This window comes from Geotrypetes seraphini, chromosome 13 (assembly GCF_902459505.1).
Source record: "Geotrypetes seraphini chromosome 13, aGeoSer1.1, whole genome shotgun sequence".
NCBI classification, from domain to species: domain Eukaryota; kingdom Metazoa; phylum Chordata; class Amphibia; order Gymnophiona; family Dermophiidae; genus Geotrypetes; species Geotrypetes seraphini.
In genome coordinates this window covers 61,919,291-61,940,362 of record NC_047096.1, presented here as the reverse complement: position 1 = coordinate 61,940,362, position 21,072 = coordinate 61,919,291, and the positions used below count along the sequence as shown (strand labels likewise).

The window sequence follows — 21,072 nt, the reverse complement described above, 5'->3', positions numbered from 1 at the left end:
ATAATTCTCAGAGACTTTTTTATTTAATCCAGTTGCCAAAACATGTTTTCATAATACCTGGGAGCAAAGTGGCTAAGCTTAAGGCTCAGGTCCAAGTCAGCTTGGCACCCTGCATGTCCCCACCACGGGCTTCTCCTTCTCTTCTCTCAGGGCTTCTTCCCCTCAGCCCTTCTGCCTAATCATTTAAACAGTTCCTTTCTGCTTGTTTGCCTAGCTGTTAATTACCACCAGCTGAGAAACCCTTGTTCATTCAACCCCTCCCCAAGGCTGCTTCAGAACAGGCCAGAAAAGCCCAGTGCACTCTGGTGCCTGTAGTTCCCACCAAATAAAGATCTGTTTCCCCTTTTACTCTGCTAAGATGGGTTAATATTACACTAGGCTTCATTATATTCGCTACAGAGACAAGCAGTGGGAGCTTGCGTGTCAACCCTAGCCATTAGAAAGGCAATTAAATTTCCCCCCCGGGGCAACTACCTGCTGTTTATTTTTAAACCTGCTCTGCACAAACGTGGGTTGTACCAGGAAAAGTCTCACCCAGCTCCCCTTGGTGATACCGATACATGAATGGTGTCGCAACTTCTAAAATTCAGAGAAGGATGCCCGAGCCCAAAGGAGGGGTCTGGGAGCTTGAGCTTGATCCCTGCCCGTGGCTCTCCCTCGCTTTCCCATACAACCCCAGTGTAAAGTATGGTACCTTTCCAGAGCAAAGAAGCCTTCCATGGTGTAGTGCTAACAGCAGCCTTTTGTACAGGCTGCCTCCAGCCTGCACTGCGCCTTTCTTTTGACCCATTCTGCCCTTCTGAAAAAAAGAAATTGCATCAGAGGGAAAGGCGCAGTGCAGGCTAGAGGCAGTCTATACATAAGGCTGCTGCTAGTGTTACACCATGGAAGGCTTCTTTGCTCTGGAAAGATGTAATACTTTTCAGAGAGGGAGAGCCACGGGCAGGCCAGGGAGTGGAGGAAGAGATGCCGGACCATTCAGGGGTTGAAAAAGATGTGTAGTCCAGATTCTCAGTCAGTCCAGAAGGGTCATAGAAACATAGAAGATGACGGCAGAAAAGGGCTACAGCCCATCAAGTCTGCCCACTCTGCTTACCCACCCCCTGTCTATGCCCTAATGACCCAATTTCCTTATCTTGACCCTCGTAGGGATCCCACATGGGTATCCCATTTATTCTTAAAGTCTGGCACGCTGTCTGCCTCGATCACCTGCATTGGAAGCTTGTTCCAATGATCAACCACTCTCTCTGTGAAGAAATACTTTCTGGTGTCGCCATGAAATTTTCCGCCCCTGAGTTTGAGCGGGTGCCCTCTTGTGGGTCCCTTGAGAAAGAAAATATCATCTTCCACTTCGACACGTCCCGTGAGGTACTTAAATGTTTCGATCATGTCTCCCCTCTCCCTACGTTCCTCGAGAGTGTAGAGCTGCAATTTGTTCAGTCTCTCTTCGTACGAGAGACCCTTGAGCCCCAAGATCATCCTGGTGGCCGTCCGTTGAACCGATTCAATTCTGCGCACATCTTTACTGTAATGTGGCCTCCAGAATTGCACACAGTACTCCAGATGAGGTCTCACCATGGCCCTGTACAACGGCATTATGACTTCAGGCTTTCGGCTGACGAAACTTCTATTGATACAACCCAATATCTGCCTTGCCTTAGATGAAGCCTTCTCCACTTGATTGGCAGTTTTCATGTCTGCACTGATGATTACTCCTAAATCTCGTTCTGCTGAAGTCCTAGTTAAAGTTTCTCCGTTCAAGAAGTACGTCCTGCATGGATTTCCGCTTCCGAGGTGCATGACCTTACATTTCTTAGCATTGAAGCCTAGCTGCCAGGTTGAGGACCAACTTTCCAATGTAAGCAGGTCCTGCGCCATATAATTCTGTAAACTGCATTCACTTACTATATTACATAGTTTGGCGTCATCGGCGAATAGTGTTATTTTACCTTGAAGCCCTTGAGTCAGATCCCCTATGAATATGTTGAAAAGGAGTGGACCCAGGACCGAGCCCTGCGGCACTCCACTGGTCACCTCCGATGTTTTAGAGAGGGTACCATTAACCACCACCCTCTGAAGTCTGCCACTCAGCCAATCATTGACCCATGCAGTTAGTGTCTCTCCTAACCCCATTGATTCCATCTTGCTTAGCAGCCTGCGGTGTGGGACACTGTCAAAAGCTTTACTGAAGTCCAGGTACACGACGTTCAAAGACTCTCCCAAGTCCAACTTTCTTGTTACCCAGATTCTTGGTTGGTCCGGATTTCTGGCATCTAGATTTTTGGACATCTACTGTATTCATTGTGGAATACTGAAAATCAGGCTGGGTTGTTCAGGAAAAAAAGGAGGGGGGTTCTCATATCTTTAGGGTTTTATCTAATAATAATAATAATATAACAGTTTATATACCGCAGGACCGTGAAGTTCTATGCGGTTTACAATAATTAGAAGATGTTACAGATTGAATGGATTTAGCAATGTTCTGCCGGTTAACATTGATTGTAAGACGCTACAAGTTGAGTGGATTTAACAAAGTTAGAAACTAGTGATTAACAACTCTAGGGATGAGTTATTGTGGGATGAGGTTAGTTGCCTAAGTACTTTAGGAACAGACATGTTTTTAGGCGTTTCCTAAATTCCCCATAAGTAGTAGACATAAGCAATTGTTCTTTACCCCATAATGCTGCCTGGTGTGAGAGGAGATGTTGATGATGTCTTTTGAATTTACATCCTCTAACCGGAGGGGAGACAAATTTTGAGTGTGAATTTCTCTTATGTCTGTTGGCTGAGAAAGAGAAAAGGTCAGTTATGTATTTAGGGGCTAAACCGAATAGTACCTTGTAACAGAAACAGCCAAACTTGAACTTCACACGTGCCTCCATCGGCAGCCAATGCAGAAGTTGGTAGGAAGGTGTAACATGGTTGAACTTCTTCAACCTGAGGATCAGTCTGATCGCTGTATTTGCACTAATTGTAGTCGCCATATCACCAGGTCACAGGCTATGTGTCCTGAGCCAAACAAGGTTGCAACATGGTCCACCCTCCATTTGTTTGTCAAACATAAGCTTGTTTGTGCTAGGTGGGAAGGTGCCTTTGATAGAGCAGTCTGAAAGGTGCTGTGTCTTCCTCCCACCCTCTGGTATATTCATAGGTCTGGACCATTACAGCAGGATGTTAAGGAAGGTAAAATTTGTTCTTACCTGTTAATTTTTTTTTTCACTGAGTCCTGCTATACTAGTTCAGGACCTGCCCAGGGGTCTAGGATGATGCGTAATGACCGATTTAGCGCTGAATCTGCCACAATGAACCATACAATGGCTAATCTCTCTTCCCCATGGTCCCTGTCATCTCTGCCTCTCTTTTCTGCTCTTACCGATCTAGCATCAAACTTCTACCTGAGGTCGCCCACCACCATTCCCACAGCTTTCCTTCTCCCGTGTCCCATCCCCTCCGTCATGAGTTCTCTTCCTCTCAGGCATCCCATCTTCCGCTGGAAGAACTATGAGACTTCTTTGTTTTAAAGATTATGTATGTTGAATTGTGAGCCACTTTGGCTAAAAGCAGAATCTAAATGTTTTAAATAAATACTGTATATCACAAATGTCAAAAAACTACTCGCTTCTAAATCTTCTATGGTCATTTCTGTATAACTTCAATATACAGTACGTACATGTGAATTGTGATTGATATGTTGCTTTTTATGACTTTATAAGAATGAAAAGATGAAAATTTGGTATTTTCACATTTTAAATAAGTAAATTTCACTATTTTGGTCACGAAAGCAAAGTTTTATGGAAATAACAAACATTTTTTATACTTTTCAGGCATGAGCAATTTCACATTCTGCTCAGGAACAAAAATCATGTTGCATAGTGTAACCAATAAATTTACCAGATCATCTTATCTGCTGAGTGAGCTTTCAGCACTAACCTCATGATCTAATTCTCTTTTTTTTTTTTTTTTTTTTTTACAGTGTGAAGAGAAGAAAGATGGCAGATAAGATTCTACCACAGCGGGCAAGTAATATCTCTACTCATAATTAGTAATAACATGTGACTCGCTGAGTGAAAAGGTGCCAAAAGTAGCGTTACAAGTAACAGAGACAAAGGCTATAAAAGATTGGAGAGGAACTTTCATTTTAGAAAGTTTTGTGTACTGTAGGCTCAGTAGAATGGGACTGTGCGGTTTTCTACAGCTTTGATGTGTTTGTGTTCTACAGACTTTACACTGCAGGTACCTATAGGGGGGTATGTAATTTCTAGAGTTAATTATTTTTTTTATTGATAAATATTTTTAATTTTTTAAAGGAGCAATTAGTCCATACCTGCGGCTGAAATTCTGCAGGACTATGCAAGAGAGGGGGGAAGTGTTACATTTTTGAGAAAAGCCAAGTTTTCAGATGTTTACGGAAGAGTTGGAGGGAGCTCGAATTTTGGAGTGGGGATGTAAGGTTGTTCCAGAGCTCAGTGATTCTAAAGGGGAGGGATGTCCCTAGTTTTCCAGCATGGGATATACCTTTTATAGAAGGGAAGGATAGTTTTAATTTTGGGGAGGATCTGGTGGAATTAGGATTAGAGGAATTCCAAGATAGTGGAATAACGAGAGAAAGGATGCCGTGTAGGATCTTGAAAGTTAGGCTTAACCACTGCAGAAATCTGAGGGGTAAGTGCATTGTCCAAGATCACTCCTAAACATTTCATAGTAGAGAACATTTTACTAGGAACAGTACCAAGTGAAGGAACTACAACCCAAAGCACCAAAGGTTCAGAAGGATTCAAAATGAGCTTATTGTTATATAACCAAGTAACGATATTATCTAGGTAACTAGTATTCTTTAGCACTCTCCAGACCAGTAGAGGTTAACTTTACGATTGGGTATATATCTAATCATGACCAGCAGGTGGAGACTGAAAACAAAACTTTGGGACAGTATATCCTAGCCCCTCCTCTCTATTTCCCTCAGTCTTCTTTCAGTCTCCAGCAGGTGTTGAGTGATCTGTACCCATCTCCCTTGGTAGGGCTGTTGGAATTTGTTTAGAGGTTTATTGTCCCTGTTTTTAGCCGGACGGAGCTTGGACGGACTCTGTTTGGGGGTTCGTCCGACCTCGGGGGTGTCAAACCCGGCGGGTCACGAGCGGGGTCCCTCCCCCCACTTCCTCCACCTCCCCATATTTTTTTAGAGGAGCCTCAGCAGTAAGCCTTGCCCCCTAAATCAAGCAAGGCATATTGCTTCGAGAGCCTGTGGAGTCTGTTCTGTAAAAAAAAAAAAAAAAAAAAAATCCTGAGGTAGTGCTGGTCTGGAGGGTTGTATCCCTTTAAGAAAACTGTATTTTACTGTATTTTTTCAACTAACCGGCACTTTTTTACAGCTAGGTCGCGTATGGAGCAATGAGCACTTCTAAAGGGAAAAAGTGCTCATTGTGCTCCAGACGCGAGGCACTCGCGGCCGGCCTGTGTAAGCGGTGTTCAGGCCGGTGCGGTGGAGGAGCTCCGTCGGCAGCGGCTGCAGGCGCCCAGAGCTCCCCGCCGATGGTGCCTCGCGAGTCGGCAGGGAACGGTGGAGAAGCCCGGTCTTCTCCGTCCGCCCACGGAGGGATTCCCCGAGCCGCCGACGGTCGGGTTTTAGAGGATTCCCTCTCAGCTGATATTTTGACAGCTGATGCCGGCTTGCCTGTTTTAGCGGCTGAGACTTTTCAGGTCTCTCAGCCGCTGCAGGCTATGGAGGGAGCTGTTTTGGCGGGAAAGACGCCATCTTCTCTGTCTGGCCCCTCCATTTTGTCTTCCACCTCAGGTGACCTTCCCCCTGTTTTGGCTAAGCAGGGGCAGGTTTCTGCTGGGTCCCCTGCTGTGGCAGGGAGTCCCTTGGGACCCTCGGGGGGTTTTTCCCCTGATTTTTTCTTTTCATTATGCAAAGCCTATTTTCAGGCGGCTGGGGGTCCCGGTTGCGCCCAGGGGGTCTCGGGGGGTGGGGTTTCCTCCGCGCTCCCTGCGGCTTTGCCTCTCTCGTCTGACGTGACGTCCCCTCCGCCGCCTCTCTTGTCCAAGCGTCCGCGGGTGTCGTGGGACGAGGATTTGTGGTCGGAGGAACGTGTCGGTCTGGAGGAGGACCTGGACCCTTCTGAGGAATTCCAGGACCCTCTGGAGGGGACGGAAGCTGGCGGCGGGTTGTCGGGTTTCCCGTTCTCCAGTGACGAGGCGTCCGTGGTGCGCCTTTTTCAGAGAGATGAGCTGCCTGACCTTATTCAACAGGTTTCTTCGGCTTTGCGTTTTGAGGACGCGCCGCCGGAGACTCCGCGTGTGGGGGACCCTCTGTTACGAGGGATCCGTTCCGTTTCCCGCTCTTTTCCTATGCATCAGGATATTCGGGATATTATTCTTGAGCAGTGGAAAACGCCGGAGACGCCGTTTCGGCTGGCACGCAGCATGGCTCGCCTGTATCCCATTCCTGAAGGGGATCGGGCTACGTTAGCTTCGCCAGTCGTGGATGCGGTGGTCTCGGCTATTTCCAAGCGGCATACCGTGCCTGTTGAGGGCGGTTCTGCCTTGCGGGACTCTGAGGAGCGCAAATTGGAGACCATCCTTAAGCAAAATTTCCAAGTCTCTGCCTTTGGGGTCCAGGCGGCTATTTGTGGGGGACTGGTCGCTCGCGCCGTGTTTCAGGTGGGCGGAGCGGGTCTTGGATCGAGAGTCTGACGACTGGTCTCTGGTGGATCAGGAGGTAGCGAAGATTGAGATGGCTGCCTCATTCCTCTCGGATGCTCTGTATGACTTGGTGCGGATCTCGGCTAAGTCCATGGCTTTTGGCGTGGCCGCAAGGCGTGTGTTGTGGCTGCGCGCTTGGGCGGCGGATGCTGCGTCCAAAGCTAAGCTTACTAAATTTCCCTTTCGGGGGTCGTTTTTATTTGGAGAGGACTTGGATAAGTTGATTCAGACTCTGTCGGACTCGAAAGTTCCCCGTTTGCCGGAGGACCGTGCCCGCCCGGTGTCTCGGGGTGGTGCGGCCCGGGGGCGTTTGCGGGAATTTCGCAAGTATCGCCCTGGGCGTGGGGCTGCTTCTTTCCAGTCTCCGGGGTTTTCCCGGGGTAGGTTCTTCCAGCGCATGCAGCCCTTTCGGGGGGCCCGTCGGGGGGCAGGGAATCCCTCCGCCGGTTCCCCCGCTTCCCGTCCTGCACAATGACGCCTTGCCGGCGCCCCCCTTGGTTCCGGTGGGGGCCCGGCTGCGCGACTTTTTTCCCAAATGGGCCGAGATCACGTCCGATCAGTGGGTCCTGGAGGTGGTGCGGGACGGTTATGCCCTGGAGTTCGCCCGCTCTCTGCCGGATTTTTTCCTCGCTTCTCCGTGTCAGACTCCTGGGAAGACGCTGGCGTTTCGCCAGACCCTTCAGCGCTTGCTAGATCTCAGGGCAGTAGTTCCAGTGCCCCCCCCGGAGTGGGGCACGGGCAGGTACTCCATTTACTTTGTGGTGCCCAAGAAGGAGGGGACTTTTCGGCCCATCCTCGATTTGAAAGGGGTCAACAGGGCTCTCAAGGTTCCCTCTTTCCGTATGGAAACGCTGCGGTCGGTCATTCTGGCGGTTCAGCCGGGGGAGTTTCTCACTTCTCTCGATCTGACGGAGGCCTACTTGCATGTTCCTATTCGGACCTCTCATCAGCGTTTCCTGCGCTTTGCGATCTTGGGTCGGCACTATCAGTTCTGTGCGCTTCCCTTTGGGCTGGCCACGGCTCCCCGGACGTTCACCAAGGTGATGGTGGTCGTCGCGGCAGCCTTGCGGTCGGAGGGCATCCTGGTACACCCCTACCTGGACGACTGGTTAATTCGGGCCAAGTCGTTGCAGGAAAGCTCCCGGGTTACGGCTCGGGTGGTGGAGTTTCTCCGGTCGCTGGGCTGGGTGGTCAACCTTTCCAAGAGTCGGTTGGTTCCGGCTCAGCGTCTGGAGTACCTCGGGGTGCTGTTCGACACCTCCTTGGGGAAGGTCTTCCTCCCAGAGGCCCGGGTGAGCAAATTGCAGTCTCAGATTCGCCTGCTTTTGGCGTCCCGGTGTCCTCGGGCGCGAGATTTCCTCCAGGTCCTGGGGTCGATGGCGGCGTCCCTGGACGTGGTGAGGTGGGCGCGGGCCCACATGCGTCCTCTCCAGTATGCTCTGCTCCGGAGGTGGTCTCCCCAGAGGCACGGGATGGATGTTCCGGTTCCCCTGCGAGGCTTGGCGCGCTGCAGTCTGCGTTGGTGGCTCTGGACCCCTCACCTAGTTCAGGGGGTGGGTCTGGATCTTCCGCAGTGGACGGTGCTCCTTACGGATGCGAGTCTCCTGGGTTGGGGGGCCCAGTGTCTGGGTCACTCAGCTCAGGGAACCTGGTCCACGGAGGAGGCCTCCTGGTCGATCAACGTGTTGGAGACCAGGGCGGTCCGGCTAGCGCTGTTGGCTTTCCACTCCCTTTTGTTGGGCAAGTCGGTCAGAGTCCTGTCGGACAATGCCACGGCGGTGGCTTATGTCAATCGTCAGGGGGGCACCAAGAGCACTCTGGTGGCGCAGGAGGCGGCTCGGCTCATGGTTTGGGCGGAGTCGCATCTTCTGGACCTCTCGGCCTCTCACATTGCCGGGGTAGACAACGTTCAGGCGGACTTCCTCAGTCGTCACTTCTTGGATCCGGGAGAGTGGTGTCTCGGCGCCGAGGCGTTTCAGTTGCTAGTGCGTGCTTGGGGGCAGCCCCTGATGGATCTGATGGCTACAAGTGGCAACGCCAAAGTACCCCGCTTCTTCAGTCGTCGCAGGGACGGTCTGGCCGAGGGTCTGGATGCTCTGGTCCAACCGTGGCCAACGGAGGGGCTGTTGTATGTGTTCCCTCCGTGGCCATTAGTAGGCAGAGTACTGCTTCGCATTGTTCGCCATCCGGGGCTGGTGGTCTTGGTGGCTCCGGATTGGCCTCGTCGTCCGTGGTATGCGGATCTGGTGAGGCATCTGGTGGCGGATCCTCTTCCTCTGCCTCTCGAGTGCGATCTTCTGACGCAGGGTCCCATTCCCATGTTCGACCCGTCTCCCTTTTGTCTTACGGCTTGGCTCTTGAAAGGGGCCGCCTGAGTAAGAAGGGATATTCCGACAAGGTGATCTCTACACTTTTGGGGTCCCGGAGGCTTTCTACCTCTCGGGCTTATGTACGGGTTTGGCGTCTTTTTGAGGAATGGTGCCGAGCGCGGGGAGTGGTCTCCTTTCGCGCTTCTCTGCCTAACATTCTAGAGTTTTTGCAGGATGGCCTGGATAGGGGCCTGGCCTGGTCTTCTCTTCGAGTTCATCTGGCGGCCCTGTCGGCTTTTCGGGGGCTGGTGACAGGTCAGCGTTTGTCAGCCATTCCTGATGTGATTCGCTTTCTTAGGGCGGCCAAGTTGATCAGGCCTCCCATAAGGCCCTCGATTCCCTCTTGGGATCTCAATCTGGTTCTCTCTGTTCTAGTGCGCCCTCCTTTCGAGCCGTTGGATGGCTGTTCGTTGAAGGACCTTACGCTGAAGTCGGTCTTTTTGGTGGCCATTACTTCCGCTAGACGGGTGTCTGAGCTACAGGCTTTCTCTTGTAGGGCTCCCTTCCTGGAGTTTTCGAAGGAGCGGGTTGTTTTGCGGCCTGTTCCTTCCTTTCTGCCGAAGGTAGTTTCTCCTTTTCATGTCAATCAATCGGTGGTCCTCCCGGTCTTGGGCAGTCGGGAGGGTTCTTCTGAGCAACGACAGCTGCGCAAGTTGGATGTCGGTCGGGTCCTCCATGCTTATGTGCAGCGGACCCGGGATTTTCGGAGCTCCGATCATCTCTTTGTGCTTCTGGCGGGTCCTCGTCGGGGGGCTGGCGCTTCTAAGGCTACTATTGCGCGTTGGATCAAGGAGATGATTGCTTCCGCTTATCTTCTGAGTAAGAAGCCGGTTCCGGAGTTTCTCAAGGCTCATTCCACTAGGGGTCAGGCGGCTTCTTGGGCTGAGTCGTCGCTCGTGCCTCCGGTGGATATTTGTAAGGCTGCGGTTTGGTCCTCCTTGCATTCATTTGTTCGGCATTATCGGGTAGATGTTCAGGCGCGTCGGGACGCGGTGTTCGGTGAGCGTGTTCTGGTATCGGCCCTTCGGGGGTCCCGCCCGTGAGAGGGACTGCTTTGGTACGTCCCAATCGTAAAGTTAACCTCTACTGGTCTGGAGAGTGCTAAAGAAGGAGAAATTAGGTTCTTACCTGCTAATTTACTTTCTTTTAGCTTCTCCAGACCAGTAGAGGTCCCCACCCTGTCTGTTGTTGTTGTTGTTGGGGCTGTTGCGCGGGCAGTTTTTGGTTTTTGCTGCGGGTTCTAGTATTTTTCTAGGGCCGGGGAGAATTGAAGAACAGCGGCTGTGGCTCGGCTGGCTTAGCTGGCGAGCTGTGGGGACCTTCTTCCTTCGGGAATTTCTCCTCTGCATTTTCCAACAGCATTTTTGGGCATGTTATTTGTTACTCCTTTCGGAGTATTGTTTTTTCTCTCTGTTGTTTTCCAGTTCTTGGTTCTGCTTGGCTATTCGGCAGACTGAGGGAAATAGAGAGGAGGGGCTAGGATATACTGTCCCAAAGTTTTGTTTTCAGTCTCCACCTGCTGGTCATGATTAGATATATACCCAATCGTAAAGTTAACCTCTACTGGTCTGGAGAAGCTAAAAGAAAGTAAATTAGCAGGTAAGAACCTAATTTCTCCTTTTAGCCCGTTACATTAACGGGTGTTAGAATATATGTCTGTCTGTCTTTATTTCTGTGTCTCTCTCTGTCCCGCTATCTATCTTTCTGTCTGTCTCTCTCCCTGGCCCCCTTTGTCTGTCTGTCTTTCTGTGTCTCTCCCTGTCCCTGTGTCTTTCTTCTTTTCTTTCTGTCTCCCTTCCTCCCGCTGGTGCTAGAATATATGTCGGTCTTTCTGTTTCTCTCCTTACTCCTGTCTTTTTCTTACTGTCTCTCTTCCTCCTGCTGTCTTTCTTTCTGTCTCTCTCCCTGCCCCTGTCCCTGTGTCTTTTTTCCTATCTCCTTCCTACTTTTACTGACTGGCTATCCATTAAAACTCCCCATAGGCGTCTTTTCGCCTTGGCCTGTAGGTCAGGGGTTTCTTGGGCTGACTGCCATCCGCTGCTGGTGGCTCCATGCTCACCCGCAGCGGCCTGCAGTTGCCGGCAGCCGACAGCTGCCACGGTCTGCAGCTGCCGACATCTGCCTCGGGGAAAGAAAGAAAGAGAAAGAGATTCGTGCGCATACGCACTCCTACCTGCGGTGCCCTACAGCGCACGGAAAACGGGAGCACACAGGTGGGAGTGCGCATGCGCGGCTTAGTGTTTTATTATATTATATAGTGTAGCTACTTTGCTCTTCTTCTGTTTATTTGGGTTTTTTTTTTTTTGCAGTTGTAACATAAATGTATGGTATTATTAAGGGTCTAACACTAAGCTGAGTGATGTTTCCCTTACTCTGCAGTGTTGCTTAGGGTAGGTGGCTGTTTTTCTGCGCAGCATGCACTCCTCTAGTACTTCATTTTCACCAGTAGATGTCGCTATGATTACTGGTTCAAGCCAAAAAAAAAAAGCCAAATGAGCAGGCAAAACAATAAAAAAAAAATGCAGCAAGAAAAAAGACGGAAGCCAATTCTAGCAATGTGTGGTTCCTTTTCATTGTTCTGGTACAGTGTGATCAGACCCTCTACGGGTGTTTTTCCCCTCCCCCCTTTCTGCCGACACTGGCTTGCTGTTATTACAGGCTGAGAATGCCTCGGCTGCTATGCGCGGGACAGTCAGTGTAGCTCATGCTTTGACGGCCTGTAGGTCAGGGGTTTCTCGGGCTGACCGTCACCCGCTGCTGGTGGCTCCGTGCTCACCCGCCGCAGCCTGCAGCCGCTGACAGCCGCGGCAGCCTGCAGTCGCCAGCAGCCGACAGCCACCGTGACCTACAGCTGCCGCGGCCTGCAGCCGCCGCCAGCCGCCATGGTCAGCAGCTGCCGACAGCCGCTGCAGCCGACATCCGCTTCGGGGGAAGAGAGAAAGAGAGAGATTCGCACGCATGCACACTCCTACCTGCGGTGCCCTACAGCTCACAGAAAATGGGAGCACATGCGCGGCTTAGGGTTTTTTTTATATTAGATGCTGCAGAGCGGCAAAGTCAAGATTAGAAGAATCCTGAAAAGAAAGAAGAAGGAAGTCATCTGCATAAACGTAACAACAAATATTTGATTCTTGTATTAACAATGCAAGTGGGTATAAAAATAAGGGTGATAAAATCGACCCTTGAGGGATTTTGCATAATAAAGAACAATGTGTTGAAGTTGTGGTTGTGTGATAAACGAAAAAAAGATCTCTCTGTGAAATTAATACAGCCAATCTAATTCTGTTCCCAAAATACCCAATGAAGCTAGATGTGACAGAAGAGAATGGCTAACATGATCGAATGCCAATGATAGATTAAGAGAAATAAGAAGAGTGGCCTGTCCTTGATCAAGAGCTGAATAGCAGTCATTGAGAAAAGAAGTAATTACTGTTTCTGTAGAGTGACAGGAAGACATTACTACTGAATTCAGAGGACAGAAGGGAGTTATGAGTGAGAAGGCATGGGTGAAAGGAGAAACTTAAGAGCAAAAATGTGATGGAAGAGCATGTATATTGAGTTGGTAAGGTGAGAAAAGAGATCTTGTGGTTGCATATTACCTTCATCCTGAACAACTGAGGAGAAACCCAGTAAAGACATTGAATGACAGTCCCTAGAAATACGATCTTTTCCGTCACGGCCCCCCAAATTACATTACATTACATTACATTAGTGATTTCTATTCCGCCTGTGCCTTGCGGTTCTAGGTGGATTACAAATTATAAGAGATCTGGACATTACCGAGAGAATTTCGTAACAAAGATTATCTAGAGAATTACATAACAGTGATACAGGGTACTTTACATGGTGTGGTAGAGGATTCAATAATAAGAATTACATAGCAGAGAATCATATGATAACAGTGATAACAGAATCGAGTGATAACAGGGTACAGTGGAGAATATCAGTATATACGGGTTATAGACGAGAAGTTACCTAACAATGACGTAAGAAGTTTGTTGGATAGTGAGGTAGATGCTTATTTAGGAATAAGAATATTTTTGGAAGGAAAGGTTCTAGAGTTGAGAGGGAGAGCTTGTGCGAAAGGGAGGAGATTAGTTAGTAGGGATGTGTTTTTTGAATAGAAATGTTTTGATTTCCTTTCGAAACACTTTGATGTCTGTTGTGTTGATCATTAGTTTGGTGATGGTGGGGGTCAATTTTCGCTGCCTGTGTCGCTAGAAGGCTGTCGTATAGTTTGTTACGTCGGATACCATTATGAAGGGGGAAGGTAAATAGGTTTTGAGTTCTCCTTGATCTGGATGAGTGGTAGCGGTATAGGCGGTTGTTTAGGTAACAGGGGGCAGTTCCATGGGTTACTTTAAATAGTAGACAATAGAACTTGAATTGAGTTCTTGCTTTTATCGGTAGCCAGTGTGAGTCTACAAATCTGGAATTCGCTTCCAATTAATATAAGGGAAGAAAAATTACTTGGTAAGTTTAAAAGTCTCCTGAAAAGCTGGCTTTTTAAAGATGCTTTTAACTGAGTTATGCATACTTTATATTTTCAGGATGCTCGTTTGAGTAATAAAATAGGAAGTTAAGTAAAATTGAGCGAGTAAGCTTTCCCCCATCCTTTTGTTTCATACCTTACCCTTTTTGATTTGATTTATAAATTGTATTTAATCCTTTTTTTATTTTTTCCTTTTTGTGTTTGTCAGGTCCACAGTTGTTTTAATTCTCTGGTTAGAGCAATATGCTTTTTACCCCTATTTTACTAGTACTTGTAAATCGCATTGAACTAAGATTTTGCGATCAAATCAAATTTTTATTAAACTTGAAACTTGGAACATGATAAAGTATAAACCTAGAAACCGATGTACTAACCTGCAGAATTTCCTACACATGCAAATTAGTTGGGTAGAAAATTGCATGCAAAAGTAAATCCACATTGGCTAAAACATAACTCATTGAGGTGTAGTTATTGTTTTTGTGAAAATTGGCCTACTAAGCCTTTATCATAACCCCTCTTCTACAGGTTCAAAATGAATAAGATGCTTTGCATGATTCTGCTTTGTAGTAATTCATTAATTTATAAATGTAATTAATTACGTACTATAATGTATTTAGAAACTTTTGCAAAATATGTGAAACCCCAGGAATTTCATCCGCACGTTTCTTTTTTTTTTTTTTTAATTTTATTTATTGAATTTTTCAATTTTTACAATAGTTGAAATTCAAGTGATATAATTAATTACTATATATCATTGTATCTATCATTAATACAACTTAATTTATAAACAGTATATATTATATATAATCAAAAGTTATACATCCCTCCCCTTTTTCCAATTAATGATTCTAAAAATTATACATGTCCCACCCTTTTTCTATATAAGTATTATAATTGTGCTAAGAAATCTAATCATTAGAATAATTAGTCAATGGTTGCCAAATTTTATTGAAATTATGAATGTTCCCGTGTTGTAATGCTATTACTTTTTCCATTTTGTATATATGACAGACAGAGTTCCACCAGAACGTATACCGTATTTTCACGCAAATAACGCGCACCCGTATAAAACGCGCACACGGGTATAGCGCGCAGAAATCACGATGATATGTACAAAAACTTTGGTATACCGCGCTCACGGGTATACCGCGCATGCTGCCCGACGCTCCTTTCGCCCGCCCTGACTTTCCGACTCTCCGTTCACCCCCCCTGACTTCCGTGCACTGTCCCCCCTTGAAGGTCTGTCCCCATCCTGAAAGCCTGATGCCCCCCCCCGACGTCCGATACATCCCTCCCCCCCGAAGGACCGCCGACTCCCCAACAATATCGGGCCAGGAGGGAGCCCAAATCCTCCTGGCCACGGCGACCCCCTAACCCCACCCCGCACTACATTACGGGCAGGAGGGATCCCAGGCCCTCCTGCCCTCGACGCAAACCCCCCTCCCCCCAACGACTGCCCCCCCCCCAAGAACCTCCGACCGCCCCCCCAGCCGACCCGCGACCCCCCCTGGCGACCCCCACGACCCCCCCACCCCCCTTCCCCGTACCTTTGGTAGTTGGGCCAGAAGGGAGCCCAAACCCTCCTGGCCACGGCGACCCCCTAACCCCACCCCGCACTACATTACGGGCAGGAGGGATCCCAGGCCCTCCTGCCCTCGACGCAAACCCCCCTCCCCCCCAACGACCGCCCCCCCAAGAACCTCCGACCGCTCCCCCAGCCGACCCGCGACCCCCCTGGCGACCCCCACGACCCCCCCACCCCCCTTCCCCGTACCTTTGGTAGTTGGCCGGACAGACGGGAGCCAAACCCGCCTGTCCGGCAGGCAGCCAACGAAGGAATGAGGCCGGATTGGCCCATCCATCCTAAAGCTCCGCCTACTGGTGGGGCCTAAGGCGCGTGGGCCAATCAGAATAGGCCCTGGAGCCTTAGGTCCCACCTGGGGGCGCGGCCTGAGGCACATGGGCCCAACCCGACCATGTGCCTCAGGCCGCGCCCCCAGGTGGGACCTAAGGCTCCAGGGCCTATTCTGATTGGCCCACGCGCCTTAGGCCCCACCAGTAGGCGGAGCTTTAGGATGGATGGGCCAATCCGGCCTCATTCCTTCGTTGGCTGCCTGCCGGACAGGCGGGTTTGGCTCCCGTCTGTCCGGCCAACTACCAAAGGTACGGGGAAGGGGGGTGGGGGGGTCGTGGGGGTCGCCAGGGGGATCGCGGGTCGGCTGGGGGGCGGTCGGAGGTTCTTGGGGGGGGCGGTCGTTGGGGGGGAGGGGGGTTTGCGTCGAGGGCAGGAGGGCCTGGGATCCCTCCTGCCCGTAATGTAGTGCGGGGTGGGGTTAGGGGGTCGCCGTGGCCAGGAGGGTTTGGGCTCCCTTCTGGCCCGATATTGTCGGGAAGTCGGCGGTCCTTCGGGGTGGGGGTGCGAGTGGTCCTGCCGGGGGGGGGGGATGTATCGGACGTCGGGGAGTCGGCCGGGCAAGAGGGCTTGGGCTCCCTCTTGCTCCGATCGTGGATGCGGGTGCGGGTGGGAGCGCGTGCGAGCGGTCGTTCGGGGTGGGGGTGCGAGTGGTCCTGCCGGGGGGGGGGATGTATCGGACGTCGGGGAGTCGGCCGGGCAAGAGGGCTTGGGCTCCCTCTTGCTCCGATCGTGGATGCGGGTGCGGGTGGGAGCGCGTGCGAGCGGTCGTTCGGGGTGGGGGTGCGAGTGGTCCTGCCAGGGGGGGGGGATGTATCGGACATCGGGGAGTCGGCCGGGCAAGAGGGCTTGGGCTCCCTCTTGCTCCGATCGTGGATGCGGGTGCGGGTGGGAGCGCGTGCGAGCGGTCGTTTGGGGTGGGGGTGCGAGCGGTCCTGCTGGGGGGGTGAATCGGGCGTCGGGCGGGGTGGGAACTATGTTTTAAAACTTTTGTATACCGCGCTCACGCATATAACGCGCGAGGGGTATGCGCGGTAGGTAAAAACGCGTATAACGCGCGCGTTATATGCGTGAAAATACGGTAATTTAATTTGGTATAGTCTTTCCAATTCTGAGTTATTTGTTGCATGGCGACTCCTGTCAATATTAATAGTAGTTTATTATTGTTTACTGAGATCGGACTCTGAGTTCTCATTGCAGTTCCAAATAATACAGTGTCATATGAGAGTCCTACATGATTTTCTAGTAATTTGTTAATTTGGGGCCAAATCATATTCCAAAAGGCATTTACACAGGGACAAAAAAAAATTAGATGATCTAACGTCCCTATTTCTATTTTACAATGCCAGCATCTATTGGATCTAGTATTATCTATCTTTTGCAAGCGCGTAGGGGTCCATAACACTCTATGTAATAAAAACATCCATGTTTGACTCATAGATGCTGACTTTGTAGATCTTAATCTCCAGGACCAAAATCGTGGCCATTGAGATGCAGAAATTGTCTGTCCAATCTCAATACTCCAAATATCCCTAAGACCAGTTTTCTTTTTTTTATTTAAAAATCCATATATCAATTTGTACCATTTTGCGGCTTGGTGACCCAAGAAATCCGCCTGGAAACATAAAACCTGCAGACTATATTGAGTATTAAGATTTTTCCATTCAGGGAACCCTACCTGAATGGCCTGCTTCAATTGCATCCATTTAAAATATTGTGATTTATTTAAGCCAAATTTATTTTGCAATTGTGAAAAACTAAGCAGTGAACCTTCTGAAATGACATCATTTAATGTTCGTATACCTGCACTTATCCATTGTTTCCAGACGATCTTAAATCCGCCAATTTTGATCCTGGAGTTTACCCAAATAGATTGATTTAGTGATTTACAAATTGGATCTGGTGATAGGTTATTTATATATCTTAATGTTTTCCAAGTGTCTAATAATATTCTGTTTTCTTTGTATCTTCTGGGCATTGTTATACTAATTAAATGATCTAAATGTAATGGGAACAGGAGCCGCCATTCTAAATATAGCCAATCTGGTACATTCTCCATGAGATCTGGGAGGATCCAATACATACCCTGTCTTAGAATATAGGCTTGATGGTACCTATAAAAATTTGGAAAATTTACCCCTCCCTCCATAATTGGTCTTTGTAAAGATACTAAAGCAATTCTGGGTCTTTTCCCAAACCAAACAAATTTTGTAATAATATTGTTTAATTTTTTATAAAAGGACCCCTGAAAAAATATTGGTATCATACTCATTTGATAACAAACCACAGGCAATATCATCATTTTAATTGTTTGAATTCTTCCCCACCATGAAAGATGTAAAGGATTCCATTGTTCACACATTTCTGTAATTTTTTTCAATAAAAGTTTTTCATTTTCTTTGACTGTATCATCAATTGTATTTTTGATCATAATTCCTAAATATTTTAATCCTTCCTCTTTCCAAATAAATGAATATGAATCAAATAATCCTTTGGTGCAGTGAACATTAATTGGAAGAATTTCTGATTTACTCCAATTAATTTTATATCCAGAGAATTTTCCAAATTCCTCTAGAAGATTAAGTAAATTTGGAATAGTAATCCCCGGTTCTCTCAAATATAATAAGATATCATCTGCATATGCAGAAAGTTTATATTCCCAGTAAGAAAATGGGATTCCCCTTATCTCCTTAGTTTGATTAATTGCAATTAACAAGGGTTCTAGAACAATATCAAAAAGTAAGGGAGACAAAGGACATCCTTGTCTAACTCCCCTTTGCAAATTAAATTTATCTGATAAATTGTTATTTATATATAATCTTGCACCAGGAGAGCTATACAATGTCTGAATCATTTTAATAAAACCGGGTCCTATTCCAAACCATTCTAGAGATTGATACATAAATTTCCATTCTACTCTATCAAATGCTTTTTCTGCATCCAAAGATAGCATAAAAGTTGGATCATTCATATTTTTTGCTAAATTTAAAGAGTGAAATGCTAATCTGGTGTTATGTGATGAGTGTCTTTTAGCAATAAATCCTGTTTGATGTACATCAATAATGAAAGGAAGAGCTTTTGCCAATCTTATTGCTAGTACTTTAGAAATTAATTTACCATCTATATTTAATAAGGAAATAGGCCTGTAATTTGAAACCAAGGTAGGATCTTTGTTTGGTTTTGGTAAGACAATAATTAATGAATCAGCCATAGTACCTGATATATTTCCATTATTCATTTGATATTGATACAATTTTAATAGATATGGTAAAATAATGTTTTGAAATGATTTATAAAATTCAACCGTATAACCATCACCACCCGGAGCGGATCCAACTCTAAGAGACTTCAATGCTGATTCTATTTCTTTTAAAGATATAGGTTCTTCTAAACTTCTTTTTATATGATCTGGAACATTTGGTCCAATAAATGAATTTAAAAATTTTTGTCCATCTTGTTCTTTATTTTCATAAGATTCAGAAGAATATAAATCTTTATAAAAATCAAGAAATTGTCTTAAAATGTCTTTATTGTTAGTGTGTGTATTACCTTGTATATCTTTAATTGCAATAATCTTGGATTTTCTTTTTTTTGCTTTAAGGAAATTTGCCAATAATTTTCCAGCTTTATTTGAATTTCCGTAAAATTGAACTTGTCTATTAAATAAATCTTTTCTCACAAATTGAGAAGAAATCTCATTATATTTAACTTTTAATTTTAATAAATCTTGTAATGTTTTATTTTCCCATTTTTCAATTAATTTATTTTCTAATAATTTAATTTGTTTTCCTAATTCAAGAAATTGTTTTTTATGTTGTTTATTAATATATGCTGAGTATGAAATAATATTCCCTCTCATTGTTGCTTTAAAAGCGTCCCATAAAATCTCAGCATTAATATTATCTGAATCATTAATTTGAAAAAATTCTTGTATTTTTAATTTAAATTCTTCGAGAAAATTTGAATCCGCTAAAAAAGTATTATTAAATCTCCAAATTGAATTTAAATGTTCAATATCATAATTTTGAAGATTAATCCACACACCAGCATGATCCGAAATTATAATAGGATCTATAACTGCTTTTATCACACGCTGCGCTAGGTTATTAGAAACAAATATATAATCAATTCGTGAAAAGGATTTGTGGACCTGAGAACAAAAAGAAAATTCCTGATCATTAAAATGAAGAATACGCCATATATCTACTAAATCACAAGATTGAATCAAATTATCTAAGCCTAATGATTTCATAATTCTACTTGGTTTTTTATCCAAAATTGGATCCATTACAGCATTGAAATCTCCTGCTACTATTAAATTAGATGTAGCCAGTGGTAAAAGTAATTGTTGAATTTGTTTGAAAAACTCAATTTGATTCGTATTAGGAGCATATAAATTGAATAAATTTATGGTTGTATTTCCCAGATCCATTTCGACATGCACCCATCTACCTAAGGGGTCATAATTTATTAATTTGAAATTCGCATTGCATTTTTTGTTTATCAGAATAGCCACTCCAGCTTTTTTCTTTAAAGCCGGTGCAAATAAACATTTAGAAATCCAACCCCCAGATAATTTTTTAGATTCAGTTTCAGAAAGATGGGTCTCTTGTATGAAGTAGATATCCGCATTTTGATTTTTAAGGAACGATAATATTTTCTTTTTCTTAATAGGATGATTTAAACCATTGACATTCATAGAATAAATTTTTATATCCATCTTATTTATCATTAAATTTTAACCAATATTCTATGATAATATACATGATTAGATCTCAGCACAATTAATATATATTGATTCCCATTCCCACCCTCTATTTTCCCTCCCGACCCTCCCACTATCAATGTTTGTCCTGGAACACACATTGGTTATGCAAAACCTAAATCCCCTCCCCCAGGCAACTAATCATTCATAAAAATATTCTCTAATTCAATACATTTCATATTTCTTTATCCACCTTATTATTCATTTAAACCTTCATTAAATCCCCTTGTATATTATAGTTCATATCAAATTTAATTTGATAAATCATATTAATCTTTTCAAGTCTTAGATATAAATAATATATTACCCCTTCAATAAATTAAATATATTTCATATATAGTTCTAATTTCATATATTCAAATTAGATATATCTATTCCTATATATATAATATATATAATAATAAATATTTTAGTAAATCATTTTATATATTTGAAAATCATCATTTATAGTATCGTAATATGTATAGATAAATATTTATATCAAAAAGATTTTATAATTAATACCTATGTTATAATAATTTCCCATTCATTTAACCGAATCCAAAAAAATTTTTCCATTAATATTAGCAGAATTAAATATAGATGTAGTAATTCATATAAATTATAATTGGATAAATCATCTTAATATTTTCAAGTCTTAGATAAAAATAATATATTCTCCCTACAATAAATTTAATATATGTAAAATATAATTCTAATTCCATATATCATATTGTAATAATAACATTTTTAAACATCATCATTTATAATAACCTAATATGTATAGGAATTAAATATCTGTTATAATAATTTCCACACTCATTTAATCAAATCTAAAATAATTTTTTTTTTT

At 45.5% G+C, this 21,072-nt stretch overlaps 1 protein-coding gene across 3 annotated transcripts in view; it reads left to right on the top strand.

The window, feature by feature from the left end:
- Positions 1-21,072, top strand: part of SMARCD2 (SWI/SNF related, matrix associated, actin dependent regulator of chromatin, subfamily d, member 2) — a 154,780-nt gene that overhangs the window by 82,702 nt on the left and 51,006 nt on the right. For all 3 annotated transcript variants that reach the window (XM_033917370.1, XM_033917371.1, XM_033917369.1), the window contains exon 3: positions 3,974-4,016. In XM_033917370.1, coding sequence (XP_033773261.1) covers positions 3,974-4,016 — 43 coding nt within the window. The remainder of the gene's footprint in view (positions 1-3,973; positions 4,017-21,072) is intronic.